This window comes from Electrona antarctica (genome assembly GCF_951216825.1).
Source record: "Electrona antarctica genome assembly, chromosome: 6".
NCBI lineage: Eukaryota > Metazoa > Chordata > Actinopteri > Myctophiformes > Myctophidae > Electrona > Electrona antarctica.
In genome coordinates this window covers 32,167,751-32,185,840 of record NC_136811.1, presented here as the reverse complement: position 1 = coordinate 32,185,840, position 18,090 = coordinate 32,167,751, and the positions used below count along the sequence as shown (strand labels likewise).

Sequence of the window (18,090 nt, the reverse complement as noted above, 5' to 3'; positions counted from 1 at the left end):
AGTGGCTCTGTTAATCCTACTTCTGCAGCCTCTCAGCCTATCCAAGACCACGGGGAATTTACAGTACGCCATGAGACGAAATAAGAGCTTATAGTTTGCAGGCTGCCTTGCTTTTTCACATTGTTCACTCTGCAACTCCAAGACTTGGGATAAACATTTCACACTCTATAGCCCTGAACAACTCTGCTTTGAGACATTGTTTCTCATTGTTTCTCAGTTTTCAAGGTTATATTATATACAATTATTTCCAAAGGATTTGCTCAAAAACACAATCTTGTCCGACAGATCTGAGCTTCTGCTGGATGGATTTTTTTTTTTACATGTATTGTGATATTGGTTTTTAGTATTTTCTGTGCAATACATGATGAAAGAAGAATCTTTCATAAATTAGGTCCAGAGAGCAGAGCATTTTGGTCCTAGCGCACAGATCACGGAGAGGCCCTGGGGGAGGGTTGTGTGAGAAGGGGGGCTCTTTAAGTGAATAAAGGTTGAAGTCAGCCCTACTAATAGGGGCTCTTTGCACATGCTCTTGTTTCGCTCCTCTCACTGGGTTGGCTGTTAGCACCCTGGATCCCTGCTCACCAGCGCTTCCACACTCAGCTGCCGCCTTCATAACCCAGCACTGTAAAATATTGAGCTTTAATTGAACTCAGAAAGTGTACAAATAGAATAGGTCCATTTGTACACTGACACTCTCTGAATTAGATTTACACTCAGGGTTTACAGTGTACCCACTCCCTCTGAGACACACACGCACGCGCACGCACACACGCAAATGTGCTGATAGACCCTGTTGGAAAATAGTGATTTTTGTAATTTCAATCATGACTAGATCAACAGTTCCAAAAGTATTTATATTGATTTTTACATTTAATTTGTGAGAGGCTTTCACTATCTTAAATTGATTGTTTGGATGAAGTGCAACAATACATTTTTTTTCCACATACAGTACAATACCATCTTACTGTAAGATGTCTAATGTTGGAAGAGCATTGTGTCAAGTTTTCCATCTACTTTATTTTAATTTTATTGTTCCTCTGCCCTATATGTTATGTTTATTTGGAATCACACCGTAGAGATTCCTCCTTATACTGCCTACAGTCCTCGGAGGGCAGGACCTAGACACACCTGAACTGATTTAGAACAGGTCTTGCCTATAGTCTTTCCTTGATGGTTGAGGCATGCTGGTCTTAAACCTAGATTTAGAACACTAAACACCCCTTTTGTCACACCATCACTAAACACGGGTATATTTTAACCAATGTACAATATTTCATAAAAATATTTATCATCAAAATATATTGAAGTATAGCAATACATGGCAACTTGAGGTACTCTTCTTTAATATTTCATCATGACTTTTCACAAAAAAAAAAATAGATAATGGGGGAAAACATGCACGTACTCTTGTATTTGTTTGCTCTGTCTTGCACTCATTATTCTATCCCTTTGTTTGCTGTAATTGCTGTGGTTGATGTTATGTTATCTATGCTGCTGCATTGTCTGTATGCTGCTGCATTGTCTGAAGGAAGCCTGCAAACTCAAATGTGTTTTACTCTTATGTACTTGTACACAAGATGTAATAATAAAGTACAACCTTGAACCTTGAACTATCACTAAACATGGGTGAAATTCACCCAAACACCTGCCTGTAGAAAAAAAACAGGGATGTGGGCAGGGTAACGAACCTATAGCCTACCTTCTATGATGTCACTGAGCATCATGAAGGTACTGAAAGACCCACCCACCTCAGACATCAGCAACATCATGAAAATTACAAAAATATCATTGTTCGGTTGAAAATCACCCATGTTTAGTGTTAGGGTTAATATTGTAGTTTCCCTTCTGAGTGTACCTATATGAATTATTTGAATAAGCTTTGGGTTTCTGTTATTGTTTCTTTATTTATTTGTGAATGATTTATTTCGTTGTTTATATCTTTGTATTAATTGTTGTCTTTGCCTTGCTCATGTGGCAGTCAACCCATGTAAAGATCCAGTAAGATGTATCATCGACCTACATCTCTGGTCCTCATGCATGCTTCATTTAACTCTAACCTTGAGAGAGTAGAAAAAAATGATGTGCTCTGAGTTAAATTAACACTCCAGATTTTAGGGTGAGTTTCCAGTCCAAATCCCATCTCAAAACAAGCTTTTATAGCCAAAGTGAAAATCTGTGGAGGTGAAGTGTGGAGTTCTGAAGCGGAGGTCAAACTACTGAAAGGTGAAGTCCACAGTCTAACATGTGGAGATGACTGGCTCCCACCTCACCCATATTTGGTGATGTGAATCTTCGCAGTCTGCCCCCTCCCCGTGGGGGAACCTGGGTCGATCTGGTTTGAAAAACCACTACACAATTACAGCACTCCTCCTTAAAGGCATGTATGTGGGGGTTAAACCAAGGAGGAGGGCTGCTGCTATATCTAAAACCTGCATCCCACTGTTGGCTTTTAGCACCACGCCCCTACTGCGAAAAAGTCCCACTGACCGTGTGATGCTGCAAAAAGGATTAGGGTGTAACAGTCCTGTGTTTCTCCTGGCTGGGTGTCTGTCACACTCTTTGCCTCCCATACTTGAACACTTATGACACACTCTGGAGTGCCTGTAGATGTGGCATTAATCCTCTTCTTACCATGGTCATCAATTATTCAGCAGCACGGCAAAGTCAAACATTCCCATTTAAAGATGTAACATTTGTTTGACCAGCTGAGTGTCCCAAAGTGATGTAGAGCCCATGGGGGTGGGGGTCAGTGAGCAGAAAAGAGTCTGCCCTTTCATGTTCAGAGATGGTATCCTGCACTCAATGCCAAGAAAAACCTTAACTTTTTAAATTTCACATTCCCAGCTGTGATCCAATCCAGCAATGTTAAGGTATTTTTGCCATATAGAAGACGAACTTGAAAACACAGAGGACATAATTATGACTATCACATCACAGGAATTGGCAAGTGATGGCATGTGTGCTTGTTCCTTGTAATATTTTACAAATGTAATTTCCTTTAGTTTTTTCTCCTTGATGCCCCTTTTCCAGACGTGTTTGGTAAAAGTATTATATATAACTTTGACTTGATTTGTCTTTGACTTTGGAGTGAGAACATGTGGGAGAGACTGCCTTGTATTTGAACTTAACCTGACTGTGCCCCGGGACGGACGTGGCAATTAGCACCAGGAATCAGCTTCAAAAGAAACAACGCAGCATGAAGCTGTTCTAATTAGTCATATGAACCGAGGCAACCACCCAACTGCTGCATGCCACAGGCTCTGGTGAGGAGGAAGATGTGCTGGGGTGCTGCTTTGAGTGTGTGCGCGTGTGTGTGCATGTGTCTGTGGGTTGACTCATTGCAGTTCTTAGCAGTAGCCATGTGAGTGAGTCTATACTCTTCCAGATTGTTCTGCTGGATGACCACGAAAGGAAACTCTGCCAAAGTGAGAGTCGAAATTAAAGTTTCTAAATATCTGTTAATGTTATGTCAACTAAAAAATGATTGCTGCCAGTGTGTTTTGGAAGATTTCGGTTCTGGAAAGTTGTTTAGAAATAACTTTCATGGAGAATAAATAAAACTATGAATAGAGAGAGACATGATTTTGGTTTAATGTATGATTCCAGTTTAGTTTTCAGACTGCTAGGCATTCGCTTTATTACTATATTCATCATGGACTTTATCACCATTTTTAAACCTAGAAGGATACAAATTGTTTCCCGAGCCCTTCCAGGCAAATGAAATCTCCTTTGAAAATATTTAAATATGAAACTTTGATTGATTGAGGTATAGGCTATTAATTGATGTTTTGTGTTGACAATATAGGCATTTCATGAACATATGATGTGCATAATAAACACACAAAAAAGCTGAAGAGCTTATTTCCATTAATCCTTTGAGTGTAATGTGTAAGTGTGAATGAGATATTATGTGGGCTGGTGTGGTGGTCTGATTCCAATATTTATTTATATATATCCTACAAATGTACTGGTGGCATGGTCCATAATCCTGAGATGCATGCCACCAATCTCCACCTTGGGAGTCGAAACAATATATCCATGTTTTACCAATAAATAATTGTATGCAGGGATTAATTCTAACCTAACGTTTTCCTATTCCATCATTAGTAGGCTACTCATTAATTCAAAATCAAAAGATCTGTCATGCATCTTAATTGCAGCTATGGCCTGCACGAACAGTGAAAGTGCTATATATTCTTCAAAATTCAAATTAGCTTAGATAATTTTCCCATGTGCCTATATGCTATCTATATAAAAAAAAACTATAGCTGCGCCTGCTTTATCATAATCTGTTTTCAAATAAAACGGTTCAACTTGTAGCCTATTAGCCTACACATTAAACGGTGTCGTCTCGTATTCCTCTTTGGCCCCTTCAACCCTCTATAGCCTACATGCGAATATTGAGATGTAATATGCAGCAGCACCTGCGATAATGGGGATTTACATTGACAAAAACAGACACTTGGATTAAATGTCTCCCTGTAGGCAAATAGTCGCCCCTGCTGTCTGCTCTTTAATCTAGTAAAATATTGCCAGGGAGGTGAATGTGTCGGGTCGGGTGTCGGTCACAACAACAGCCATTTCATTATTGTGGTCCAAAACGTCCCGGGATGCAATTCAATCAAGTGGCGATTATTTTTCCTCAAATTCCACTCTGCTGGGAATTGGTTGTCGTTTGTTGCTGACCTTTCGCGCTGTGTCCATTTATCCGACGAAAACTAATTGTTAAGATCGTTTCATCGTCATACCCCTGAGTGGTGTGGTTTGTGGGCTAACAGAATAGGCTATCACCTATATCTTGTTATCTTGCACAGAAAATATAGAGATGTGTTGCAGGGAGAGCTTTGCAACAGCAAATGGGATGAGCAGTCGGGTGATAAAGGAGACCGACAACGTCAAAGCCAAATAGGCATTTGTAGGCTAAATATAGGCCTCATATAGCTTAAATCCGTCTGTGATTAAAAAAAATGATGAATGCACTTTTTCCAATTCATGCCTGCCCTATAGTTCCACTATTTAAAAAGCAAATACACATTTGTTATTGATGTAAGCCTATGGATGCATGAATATATTCATAGCCTATTATTAGAGTAGGCTATATAGTATTATTAATAGGCCTATAGTAGGATATTGTTATTATCATCATGCACCACCATACAATTGTAGTAATTATTATTAATAAACAGTGATATAGGATAATATAATTGCTAAACAAAGCGTAGGAGGCACCGGTCTGTGATTTGATTTCAATTCACATGTGGCGCCGCTAGAGAAGAACACATGTGCAGTGGTTCCCAAAGTGGGGTCCGGGGGCCAATAGGGGTCCTTATAGGAGAGTTCCATGGGTCCCCAGCTAAATGATAATTAGGAACCAAATGGACCCTTATGGGTCTGTAACCCTAACGGGTCCACATGGTTCCATTTGTACACTCTCAGAGTTAAATTAACTTTGATTTTACAATATAAACTTGGGGTCCCAGAGATATAATATGGGGCACTGATAGTCTAATTCATGTCAAACTGGGGGTCCTTGAAATTAAACGGGTTGAGAATCACTGCTACAAGGGGGGTCCCTGGCATATCTCTTCAAATGGGGGTCCGCGAGCTAATTAGTGTTAATTTGGGGGTCCTTGAAAAAGTTTGCACTGACCTAGTGGACCTTGAGATGTTTCCAAATCAGCTTTAAAAGGCCACGGGTCCAATCACAACTAATCTGGCCGCGGAATTCGGCTCATAAATATTCTTTACATTTATAGCCTACTAACCTCAAAAGGGGCTTTTCAGTCTGGCGGGCGATTTACAGTTTTCGCAGTCATTTAGATGTGAAGACAAATCAATCTGTCAATCATTCCCATTATTTGAGGTTATTCTATAGTCCTATAGAGGCTATATGGCTGTTTCTTTAAGGGGTGGCTTTTGGCCGCCGGTAGCCTACACCGGCCCCCAAAGTGTGAATAATATTCGGTAAGGAGTTACGCTAAGTGGGAAAGCTTTTAGCACATTATCCACTGGCAATTGCAAGGTAATCTAATTTGCCAGCACAGGTCCCTTATTAAATATCTGCAGCATCGGATTTGCATTCGGGAGTCGCCTAATGGGTTTAGTGGCCCGTGGATCTCCGGGCTTGTGTTTATGTAAGCACCATCTCTACAGGAGAGTGAGTGACATTGAGGATGAGAGCAGATCCACTCCAGCCTCACAGAAAAGTCACGCGTCAGCGGTTTCCAAACGCAGGCAATATATGCTCTATATAGGCCTGCATGGCCGATATGCTATATAGTGCGACAAGTGCAACAAAATCCAACATCACCAAGGATCAGAAGGACATGAGTTGAAGAAGGGCAACGAGAAGCTGACAAAAATATAGCCTTAAGATCTGAGGTCATGTTATAATAACAGGATATATAAGGTGCACGTATAGCCTGGTCGCGTAGGCCTATTTTGCTAACAGACTACAGTCAGACAATAAGATATTTCTAGGGAAAAATATATATTTCAGTGTGTCGGCTGTCGGCAGTCGGCTATATGGGATCAGTTATTCAATCACTGGCTATAATAGCAGGGTTGCTTTACTCAGTTCTGAGATCGGCTTATTATGTCACCTATATAGCATGCGAGTAAATGTTTGTGCGTCGCGCGTGTATGTGCAACTGTGCTATAACAGTGCGTGCTGTGCACTGTGCGCACTGCAGCCCAGTGAGGAAAAAACAGTTGGATAAAGCCATGCGCGCTCAGAAGACATGCGGCCTGATGTGACGTCTAGACAGGATTTCAGTCCCTATCAAGTTAAAAGGGAGTTCTTGTTCATTCCAGTCTTTAAAGTTTGCTTTGATATAAAATCAAAGTCTAAAGACGGTAAAGGTTAGGCACGTGCATGCATTTCATACGCCCACGCCACGGTATATAGCCTATATGGCCATAAATAAATATCACGAATCTCAGCATTGCTGATAGACTATAATAATATAGCCTAATAATAATACAGCCTAATAATAATAATAATAATAAACAACAACAACAACAATGTTGATGATGATGATGATAATAATAATAATCAACAGAATTGTTGTTGTTATAGCTATACTTCGTTATAGTTAATTATACACGCAAAAATAATAAAAAAATGTTTAACAAGCAATGTTGTGGCTCGTGCATAAACCCTGGTCTGGGCATGTGGTTCCTGTTATTTAGTGAAAGCGGAGGGGGGAGAAGGCACAGATTAGGGGCTCACTGGTGTGTGTCATAGAGGGGATTAACCCAGGACTGCTGCCCCTTGCACTCAATAAGGCTCCAGTGTGTGTCTGTGGCACAGTCTCTGAATACAGCGAATATTAACCAGGCCAATAATATTCTTACACAAGTGCATGAGCTGCAGCATCACCTGACGTCTTGGAGAATGCCGTTCAACAAGCTGATATAGGCTGTGGCCTGCGCTGCGTGCGTGTAACTATACAGACAGAGTTTGATAGGCTCTCAATTATACAGTAACATCAGTGTTCACTTCATTTAAGTCTAAAAATGTATAGACATTGCTGCGCATCTCTTGTGTTCAATAATGTCATCGCGTGATTTGCAATATGTCACTTGTCATTTCATCATAATCACCTGTTTGCGACAAGTGCGGTACGAACAGGTATCGTAGTATGGACAAAGTTGTTTTGAGATATTGAGAAAAATCGATCGATATAGCTATATCTATCACGTTGCGCCTATCGTTTTTTTCGCCAACGTGTAGGTTGGAGACGGAAAAGAAGTTAATTGGTTCTTCAGCTATCAAGAGTTACTATTCCGTCTGTGGGACAGTGGAAATCATGACGTCGATGCCGACGTAGCGATTGGTTGTGCGCGATAGCGATGGAGGGGGACTGGAATTAAGAGGAGGGCGAAGATTCAATGTTCCCAATGACCATTTGGCTCCAGAGCTGGAAGCGCATGCAGGAAGAACGCGATGAAGCCAGCCTTCTAATGATGCAACAGACAAGCAGAAGAAAGGAGACCAACGTTATAAATAAATCTGACCATTTAGCCTAACAGTATCCGAGGTCGAGGGAAATAAATTGCGCAAGGTTTTTAGCCGGGGACGCGAGAGACGAAGCGAGCTGTTCGAGCTTTTGGAAGAAGATCATTTTCAGTTATCCCGACATCATGGAGTACACTTCCTCGCCGAAACCGCAGCTCTCATCTCGGGCAAATGCATTTTCTATAGCCGCTCTCATGTCAAGTGGGAAACCCAAGGAGAAGGAGACGGAGGAAAACACCATCAAACCTCTCGGTAAATTTACGAGGCCAGCGGTCAAAACTGCGCAACTCAATTAAGTTAAGAGTTTAGATAGACTATATTTTAAATAATAGCTTTTTATAAATTCCGCAATATGCCACAATATATTAGGCTATTTATTTAAGAGCTATATCCTATATGTTGGGCTATCCGATGAGCCTGTGCAAGACAAGAAAGTCAGATCATGTAGGCGATCATCTTTCATCACTAAACTTTCCTAAACTCACTGACTGGTGCACGAAACTAAACGAAATCACGGACTGCATTTTGCCTTCAGAATATCTATAACTTGACATTAAATGAAATCAAATGTAGACTATAAGACAAATGTCTAATGACTAATGCCTAATGTGTTAGCCCAATAAGACTAATCCGTTGTGTCCGACTGGACACAACTGATTCAAATGACATGTTCACTATATGTCTTCCATATCCTTTTTTTATTTAAAATTGATTGGGTCAGGTAGTTATTTTAAATTCTAGACAAAGCCATATACACACATATATGCTATACTCATTTAAGTTGCATTTTATCAGATTATATAGTCTTTTCAACATGATGTCATGTCATTTATTGTATTTAAACTGAACACATTATTTTCCTATGACTTAAGCTATGCCATTTATTTTATTTTATTATTAGTCTTATTATTATTAGCCAAATTATCAAACGTCAACGATGTTCATTTTTTAAATGGCCCCCTTATATGCCTATATGAATTCAATTGATATAGGCTGACAGAAATAATAATACTAATAATAATAATAACAAGAATAATAATAATAATAATGTTATTAAGGAAATTGTCACAAGAAATAGGCAACATTTCCGTACAGCTTCTCTTATTCACATCAGTCATCACAACTATAAATTAAAACAAATAGCTGTTATGTTTTTGCATCTCTGAAGAGCAATTTGTAGAGAAGTCCTCTGCATGCAGCCAGGGTCTGGGTGAGCTGTCATCCTTGGACGGACACGGGGGAGACTTCAGCGGGAGCGCGCCCACAGTGTGCACGGAGCCGCTCATTCCCACCACTCCCAGCGTCCCTAGCGAGGAAATGGCCAAGATCTCCTGCACCCTCGAGACCAAGGAACTCTGGGACAAGTTCCATGATCTCGGCACTGAGATGATCATTACCAAGTCTGGAAGGTAAACATTCTCCCACTCCCATAAATGATGATGCTAATTGGGTGTGGGTGTATGATTTAATATAATAGTGATAAATACAAATACAATATGCTATAACAATAGTCAGACACAATATATATAGGCTATACTTCTCTCCTGTTTGAATGCAATGTGATGATTAACCAAAGTAGCTAATTGAACCAGGTGAACCTCACCGGCTTTTTTCTTTTTGGTTTCTAAAATTCTTTCTCACTAGTGGGTATCTTCAGATACAGCCTATATTAACACACACGCATGCATACTGAATATTATAAAGTTACAAGAAAAGAAACACACAAAATATACAACTTCAAGTACAAAATAAAAATACGGGTGGGTTTAGGCTATATGGACTATAATTGGAGAACGATGACGATTCATGGGGGAAAGGAATGTGGGCTCAAAACACGCCTGCAGTAATCTTTTGTTTTACTTTCCCCGAGTTTATATATAGCCTAAATATTTCTCTGTGAGGGAGATCGGTGGCCGGAATCATTTTGTTAAGCGTCTGTCCTGTCCTGTCCTGTCCTCCCTTAATTCCAACAGAAGAATGTTCCCCACCATCCGCGTGTCATTCTCCGGGGTGGACCCGGACGCCAAATATATCGTTCTGATGGACATCGTTCCGGTCGACAACAAACGGTACCGCTATGCGTACCACAGGTCATCGTGGCTGGTGGCGGGGAAAGCCGACCCACCTCTCCCTGCAAGGTGGGCAACAATGTTCCATAATATACCCACGTACGTCACATCAACACGCTTAATTTGAGCGTCTAAAAATGTGGTGTGAAATTATTAATGTGTTTAAATCAGGGCAGAACGTCTTTGATAGCAAACATTTCAAGTTCAGCGCTATACGCGCACTAATAGCCTACAATTAGTTGGTTAGGGTTAGTTGATTGTGTGCACTCTTTGGGGAGTAGCAGAGTGCAGACAGTAGGCTATAGCATATAGGCCTATACAGCGCAGCTGCGCAAGCCTAACTATACATTATTTAATTAAATTATTTTCTTATTCCCAGATTATATGTGCACCCAGACTCGCCATTTACGGGAGAACAGCTCCTAAAACAAATGGTGTCATTCGAGAAAGTCAAACTCACGAACAACGAACTGGACCAACATGGACATGTAAGTTTCTAAGTTTTCTATATACGGCAACAATCACAGCAATATTTGGGCTACATTTTGTAATTGATCGCCTTTAGCGCAACAATACAACAGAGAAAAGACTACTTTGGATAGTCATGGTGTCAGACTCAGACTGCCAGATATTTATATTCGGAGAGGCTTATAATTATGCGGCCTATTTGCAATCGTGACACAAATTTATATATTTTTTAAAGTAAACTCTTTAAACTCTTATATTTATCATCCCTTTCCTAAACGATTTGACCCAGAGCAATTTGCTCTGTAATATCCTGTCACTTTTTAAAAATGTAACTTAATCCATTCATTGGGTAATATTTAGGAAATGTATAAATGACATCGAATACTTTTCAAAAATATCCTGCCTTTGCCCCTTTTGTGTTTCTCTGACTTTTTTCAGTTTCAAATGACAATGGAATCTGCCATTGTTAGAACGAAATATATAGCCTTATTTAATGAAGATATATCAATACAAATTTAAATGAAACCATGGATTGTCAATAAATAGCCTATACTACAAATTATATATATATATATATACTTTACATTTTCATATATTTTACATATATTTTACATTTTCCTGGTTTATATTCGACTGGAAAATAACTTCCTGAGAATTCAAAATCAACATCTAAACACATTTTAAATTGCACTTTAACTGCGTATTTAAGCCGGCTTTACATATAGCTAAAAAATAAAGAAGTAAAATCATAACAGAACAACATTGTATAAGTGATACAAAACAAAGGTATACTATAAACCATATAAAATAATAAAGTAATTTGCAACAATTTTTCTTGAGTCAGTCTTAAACCCCCTCTGTCTTTCAAGGGACAAAATATGACACATGGTGAGCTTGTAGATCTACTATTTCAGCAGGTGACACTAGTTTGCACAATAGTATAAATTAATGATGAACCTTTATTGTATTGTTAATATGTTATGTTAACTATATTGAATCACATTTGTGGAAAAACATGAATAGGTCTATTATTCTCTACAAACAATAAATCTCAGTCCAGCAGCCAAATCTTTGTTTTTAATATCTTTGTAATCCTTCTGGTCTTTTCAACCCCAAAAAACAATTAATTTCCCTATTTCTGAATATAATTCTCACAACACATTGATTTAAATATGTTTTGCATTATTTTCTATAATAATAATAATAATAATAATAAAGCATTTGAATAATAACTCACGTTATATAATCAACAAATCTCAAAGTGCGAAAGGTAACAAAGGAGCCTTCATGAGTCAGAAAACACAGACAGAAGTGACTGAGGAAAGCAAGACTAGCTGACTTCTTGTCTAGAGCAGAGCAACAATCCATGCATGATAACATTGTTTTGATAGAAAATAACATTTACTTTCATCTGTAGGACACAGTAATGCCTTCATTTATTCACCTGAGTCATTAACTTCCTATGCTGCAGTCAGAGAAAATCTTTGGCTGTAGGCTATCTCATGGATAAAGTACAGTGTTCGCTATAGTGTTCACAGACAGCCTTTATTTGAATCATGAATTTACACAGAGTCGCTATAGCTTCTTATAGGCTGGCACATCTGACTAAATATAAAACAAATAGGGCATGATTCCTGGTACATTCCAGAGTTTTGACGAGTTGTCAGTCTCTACTTGTCCTGGCTGTTATCGCACAAATGCTAAATAAATAAATAAACAAACAAATAATTGTAATGCATTTATTATACAATATGAAGGTTAGATTTATTCTATGAAGACACTGCGTTTCTCTACAGTGCCACAGGACACTGAGGTCAGGGCTGAATTCTTGGCTGGAGCACTGCTGTCTATGACAATCACGGTCTAGTGTATAAGAATACACAATATGCTTCACTCACTATTCAGAGTCGCTAACTTCCCATAGAGGGAGACAAAAAAAGGGCCGTCAATTATTTTCCGGAGCGAGCGGTAAAATATAGGAGTAACTAATAGAACACAACACAGACTTTACTATTATGTGACGTCCATGACAACCATGCATAGCTGAATTATTAGCCTACTGTCAAACAGATAAACAGAGCCATGGTCTTCATCAGAGAGAGCGGCGGAGGGTGAATGTCTTACACGTACAGCGATGCTGTAGTGTTAACATGTTTATCTTTTCACACTCTTCTCTCCCTCCATCCTATACTCCTCCCACTCTGCCACTCTTCTTGTGTCCAGCCATGCCAGCTATAGCTCTGCCTGTTTTTCCCCCACTCCTCTCCTCTCTGTAAATCTGTTAAAGTTTTTTCCTCTCTCTTTCAGTAAGGCACTTATTCCATTCTCTATAATTATTTTATTCTCTCTCACTTCCCCCCACATATTTTCTGATTTACAGCATCACAGCAAGACATTCACCTCCTCTGTTCGCTCGGATGAAAACCATGTCTTCTTTATCTGTTTGACAGTAATTCAGCTATGTGGCTGACGGAGGCATTTGGGATGTCTGAATAATTTCATCTAGATGAAATAGGTGGAACAATACAAAAAAAGAGGAACCATTCTAGTGAAAAGCATAATTTACAGCATATTTATATTTTTCTTTTAAAATATTAAAATAATTCAAATGTATAATTTAATTAGATTTTCTTCTAAAATGGGTGCCCACATTGGGTTGGTTCCACTCGGAATGTCTGATCGGACTGGATTTAGTTAAATGAAAATATAATATATATATAATATATAATATAATAAAATATAATAAAAAAACATTGCAAACCGGAGTCACTTATTGTTTAAGCAACAATCCACAAATTACCGAATAATTACCGAACTACATCAAAGATGCAGGCGGTGCAGCAATTTAGAGAGACCACCTCCAACAATGTGCTATAGTTATAATTATTGTAGTAATTACTCATTCAACTTGGTCAAAATAACAAATGACTCATTAAAATAAGACTCCTCCTCTCCTAATCCTCTGCATGCCGAAAGAACCAAGAAGTATGGCAGTCTAATTTTACATTTTTAATTGATTGAAGTGAAAGTATAATCAGTATCTAACCTTGATGTAGCATCACTCATACCATATTGGATGGATAAAAGCATCCATCAAACTGATTACTATCCTTATTATTTACTGTATAAGGCATATATCCTTATTATTCAATCTTCACTTGTGTCTCTCTGTCTCTAACTCTACTTTATAATCCATCTACCGGTACATTGTTCTTGTACTGTATAGTGTCTGTCTGTGCCAGTGGCGTATACAGGAATTACGTTTTGGCCAGGCAAGATATGTTAATTGTCGTCTCCCCGCGCACAATCGTAGGTTTTCAAAGAGATATATCTGCCAGACGAGTGGTATACAAAGGCTGAAAGGCATGCATTTACATTCCAATGGGTGATTGAGGGTCGTGCTCTACCGCAACGGCCAATCAGCTGTCCATTTTAATAGTTCTCATGTCTTGTTTTTGTCCTCTTTTTTCTCATTGTATGGATTTTGGCCAGGCCAGAAATGGATTTGGACAGGCGGCCATTGTAGATACGCCTCTGGTCTGTGCCTTGAAACTCATGCATTGACAATATGACTAGACAGACACAATTGGTGAATATCTTTCAATATTTGTATTCCTGAAGACAATACTGATAGTCATTATAATTTTCTCCTACCAGATCATTCTCAACTCCATGCACAAGTACCAACCACGTTGCCACATCATTAAGAAGAAGGACCACACTGCCTCCCTGCTCAACTTAAAATCTGAAGAGTTTCGCACCTTTGTCTTCACTGAGACAGTCTTCACTGCAGTCACAGCATATCAGAACCAGCTGGTGAGTAACTTTAAAAAGTGTTTATGGATGCATTTGGTTCAATCTCAGAGTGTACAAATCAGAGGCCTTCACCACTAAAGGCTTGTTATCAGAGAGATGAAATAAACAAACCTTCTCAAATGACCTCAAAATGAGAAACAGAAAGTTGTTGTTTTTAAATTAATTTTCATAAAATTTCACATAGATTCATATGTACTTTTGAAATTATTCAGCAACTTTCAGCCGTATTAACATACATTACATGCATATGAATTTACAATTTAGGCATTTAGTAAGCGCAGATGTTCTTATAGAGCATTGAGCAACTTGTGAGATTGGAGCAAAAGTATAAACACAAATGTATAAGTTAAATAGAATGACCTTTTGAGCCAGACACGTTAAAGCTGACCTCCTTGGTGTGCCGAAAAACTGTACATTCTCCAGATTAAGACCAGATTAAGATAATCAGATTAAAGAAAACAAAAACAAAAACAGAGGTTTAAAGACAAAGAGAGAGTGAGGGAGAGAGCAAGAAAGAGTTTATGTATGCATTTGAGAGAGACAGAGAGAGAGAGAGAGAGAGAGAGAAGAAAAATGGTGTGTAATCAGTGGGGCCTATGTGTTTTCCAGATAACCAAGCTGAAGATCGACAGTAACCCGTTCGCCAAAGGTTTCCGGGACTCCTCGCGGCTGACAGACATGGAGAGGTACAGGGAATTCTTGGTTCTCCACTGTTTCTGTCCCCAGGACCTCTGATAAGATATAACACTGAACGACCATGTTTTTGTGCGTCCAATTGTAATGGGAGTGATGAGTTGGTTTGCACTGACTGATAAAAGCTATTCATTAGGTTTAAGCGTTTGTTGCGCAGATTTCGCTATGCGTGTTTATGTGTCCACATGGGAGGTGTTGAGAGAGACATGGTGGATCAGTCACCAATGCTCACCATGCAGTTTTCAAGACTTTCCCCACACATACGTACACATACACATTATGATTACACATTGGTGCAATGCATGCAGCGACCCATGCATGCACGCACACACACACACGCACACCCACACGCCTACTCAAAGGAGCAATCGAAAATATTTTATGTCCTTGGGAGAAAAAAAACACTTCTCGTAATTCCTGATTCCTGCACTATGCTGCCAAAATCACCTGACAGAATCAAACCATCAGCCCATTCCCCTCAATCAAACACCCAAAGTCAAAGACTGCCACAACAGAACCAGACAAAAAACTCCTTTCTCTCTGTCTCCCTCCCTCTGTGCCATTCTCTTTTTGAGGGCTGTGAATTAGATCTGATCAATTGATCTACAGGGAGCTACAGAAATCACATTAGTCTGGAGTCGGCCACTGCACTAAAACACAGTGTAATTCAATTGGCTGTGGTGACTGATTGAAACCAGCTTGCCCCGCCCTCATCTCCCCCATCCCTCTTGCCCTGCATTGTAGGGACCGGGGTGGCCTCTGTACCAGACAGGCCCAGCGCTGATAAAAACACACACATTTGTACTGCTTCGCTGACAGATATTGCACTTTCCTAACCTAATTGGTGGGAGGGGGGGCTAATGTGGACGCATGGCTCTTATGATGCAGACCACTCCTTGCCTCTTCTCTGTCCAACCACACACATAGCCTCCCCCACAATTTCTGTCACTGTGTTTAAAGGCCTGTCTGACAAGACTCAAATGAGCTAATGTGTTTTTCAGAAGAGTGCATACAAAAACATCTATGCAATCTACAGGGCATATACAAATAATAGCTTATATTTAGATGCATATTTGCTGTAGTTTAATAGTATAAACATCACACTGTGTGAAGTGAGGGGCGCTCTTATCATCATACATCACCTCATTCCGGCCAATTAGAATTTGCGTCCTCACCTTCGTCTTCAATGTTTGTGTTGGGACAATGATGTAAAACTGGCCATTCATTATCAATGGCATTTAATGTTTGTGTTGGGACAATGACGTAAAACTGGCCATTCATTATCAATGGCATTTAATGTTTGTGTTTACACGCACCCTCAAAGCTGCACATAGGAGCCCCTCAAAAAATGGTTTAGCATTGGCAAATGTCTACTTCTCAATATAAATATAGCTTAGCATAAATGTATTAAAATGAAAATCTAAAATGAAAGCAGAGATATATTTTGGGTGTCTGTTTGGAATTTGCTGCAGGGAAAGTGTTGAGAGTTTGATCCACAAGCACTCGTACGCACGGTCGCCAATCCGTACGTACGCAGGAGATGACGATAACCTCCTAGGAGAAGATGGACACTCGGCACTCGCCAGGGGTATGGGCTGTATGTACTGTATTCACATGAAACCTCTTTAAAAAAATATAATGCATAGCATGTTTAAACGCACGCACGCACGCACGCACGCACGCACGCACGCACGCACGCACGCACGCACGCACGCACGCACGCACGCACGCACGCACACACGCACACACACACACACACACACACACACACACACACTAATTCATCCTCTGTTACCCCCCAGGCTCAGCGTTCACTGCCTCAGACAACCTCTCCCTGAGCTCCTGGGTGACCTCCACATCTGGATTCTCTGGCTTCCAGCATCCCCAGTCCCTCTCAGCCATGGGTGCCACCTCACTGCCCCATCCCATCCAGGGATCTCTGCCCCCCTACAGCCGCCTGGGCATGCCCCTGACGCCCACCGCGCTGGCGGGTTCTATGCAGGGCAGTGGGCCCTCCTTCCCTTCCTTCCACATGCCTCGTTACCACCACTACTTCCAGCAGGGCCCATACGCCGCCATCCAGGGACTACGTCACTCTTCCACTGTTATGACCCCTTTCGTATGATTTTCATCCTGGGTTATAGACAGGCTGCATGGCCACCTAATCTGGTTGAACCCTCAATCCAGTGGTCATTCCCAGTACAAAGACAGCATCATACATTCTGCCACCCTGAGTCATTATCACTTTCATGTTTTCTTTCGTGGTCTTTGTAAATACTTCACCCATGACAACCGAGGTGACTTTAACAATCTGGAGAGGCTGTGGCATGCTACCAGCTATATCAGAGAGAGGGATGGTGATTCTCTCAGGACCTGCTGAAACCAGGTCCAGTGGTTGCTATGAAGACCATGGCAATGTGTAAACACCAGTGATTTTGTAAAAAAAAAAAAAAAAAAGAAGAAGAAAAAAAACATCATGATGTCAGTGTGAGTAAAAAACTAAAATAAATGCAAAACAAAATATTGGACTTTGGCCCTGGCTACAAAGGTGGGCTGAATAAATTATTGGTTATTGCCTCCGGAGGCATTTGCTGAGCCTCATTTGATAGAGCAAACTTTGTGACTCTAAACACAACAGCGATTGAACACTGAGTGACTACAGACTATATGGTTTCAGCTCAGCCTCTGAAGAGCTAGGGAAGCCAATGTTGTGGAACAAGTGTTGCGTGGTTCTGCCATCACTAGGCAAAACCACTCATTTTGGAATGCATCCTCTCACCTCAACATTTTGAATCTTATAGTCTGGACAAAGGATCCCATGGACAAATATGCGCATTTTATGTCCAATAACAGTGGACGAACAAGTGAAAACCATATTGCAGAGGTTTTAAAACATACTGTGTGTGGAGGGTGAGCAGTCATCTCTCCCTTTTCTTTGAAGCCAGACATGTGTACTGTACAGTGCAAAATGAAACCAAAAGTTCTGTTGACATTTTTGATAAGTGTATAATAGAATGCAATGTA

General features: G+C 40.1%; 1 protein-coding gene across 1 annotated transcript; it reads left to right on the top strand.

Annotated features, from left to right (window-relative positions):
- Positions 1 to 8,145: 8,145 nt before the first annotated feature.
- tbx20 (T-box transcription factor 20) lies at positions 8,146 to 17,191 on the top strand (the record flags this gene model as incomplete). The annotated part of the gene is made up of 8 exons (XM_079502951.1): positions 8,146 to 8,272; positions 9,189 to 9,429; positions 9,994 to 10,158; positions 10,469 to 10,577; positions 14,215 to 14,373; positions 14,983 to 15,059; positions 16,539 to 16,654; positions 16,869 to 17,191. The coding sequence occupies 8 exons, from the start codon at positions 8,146 to 8,148 to the stop codon at positions 17,189 to 17,191; spliced, it is 1,317 nt and encodes a 438-aa protein (XP_079359077.1).
- Positions 17,192 to 18,090: the final 899 nt, after the last annotated feature.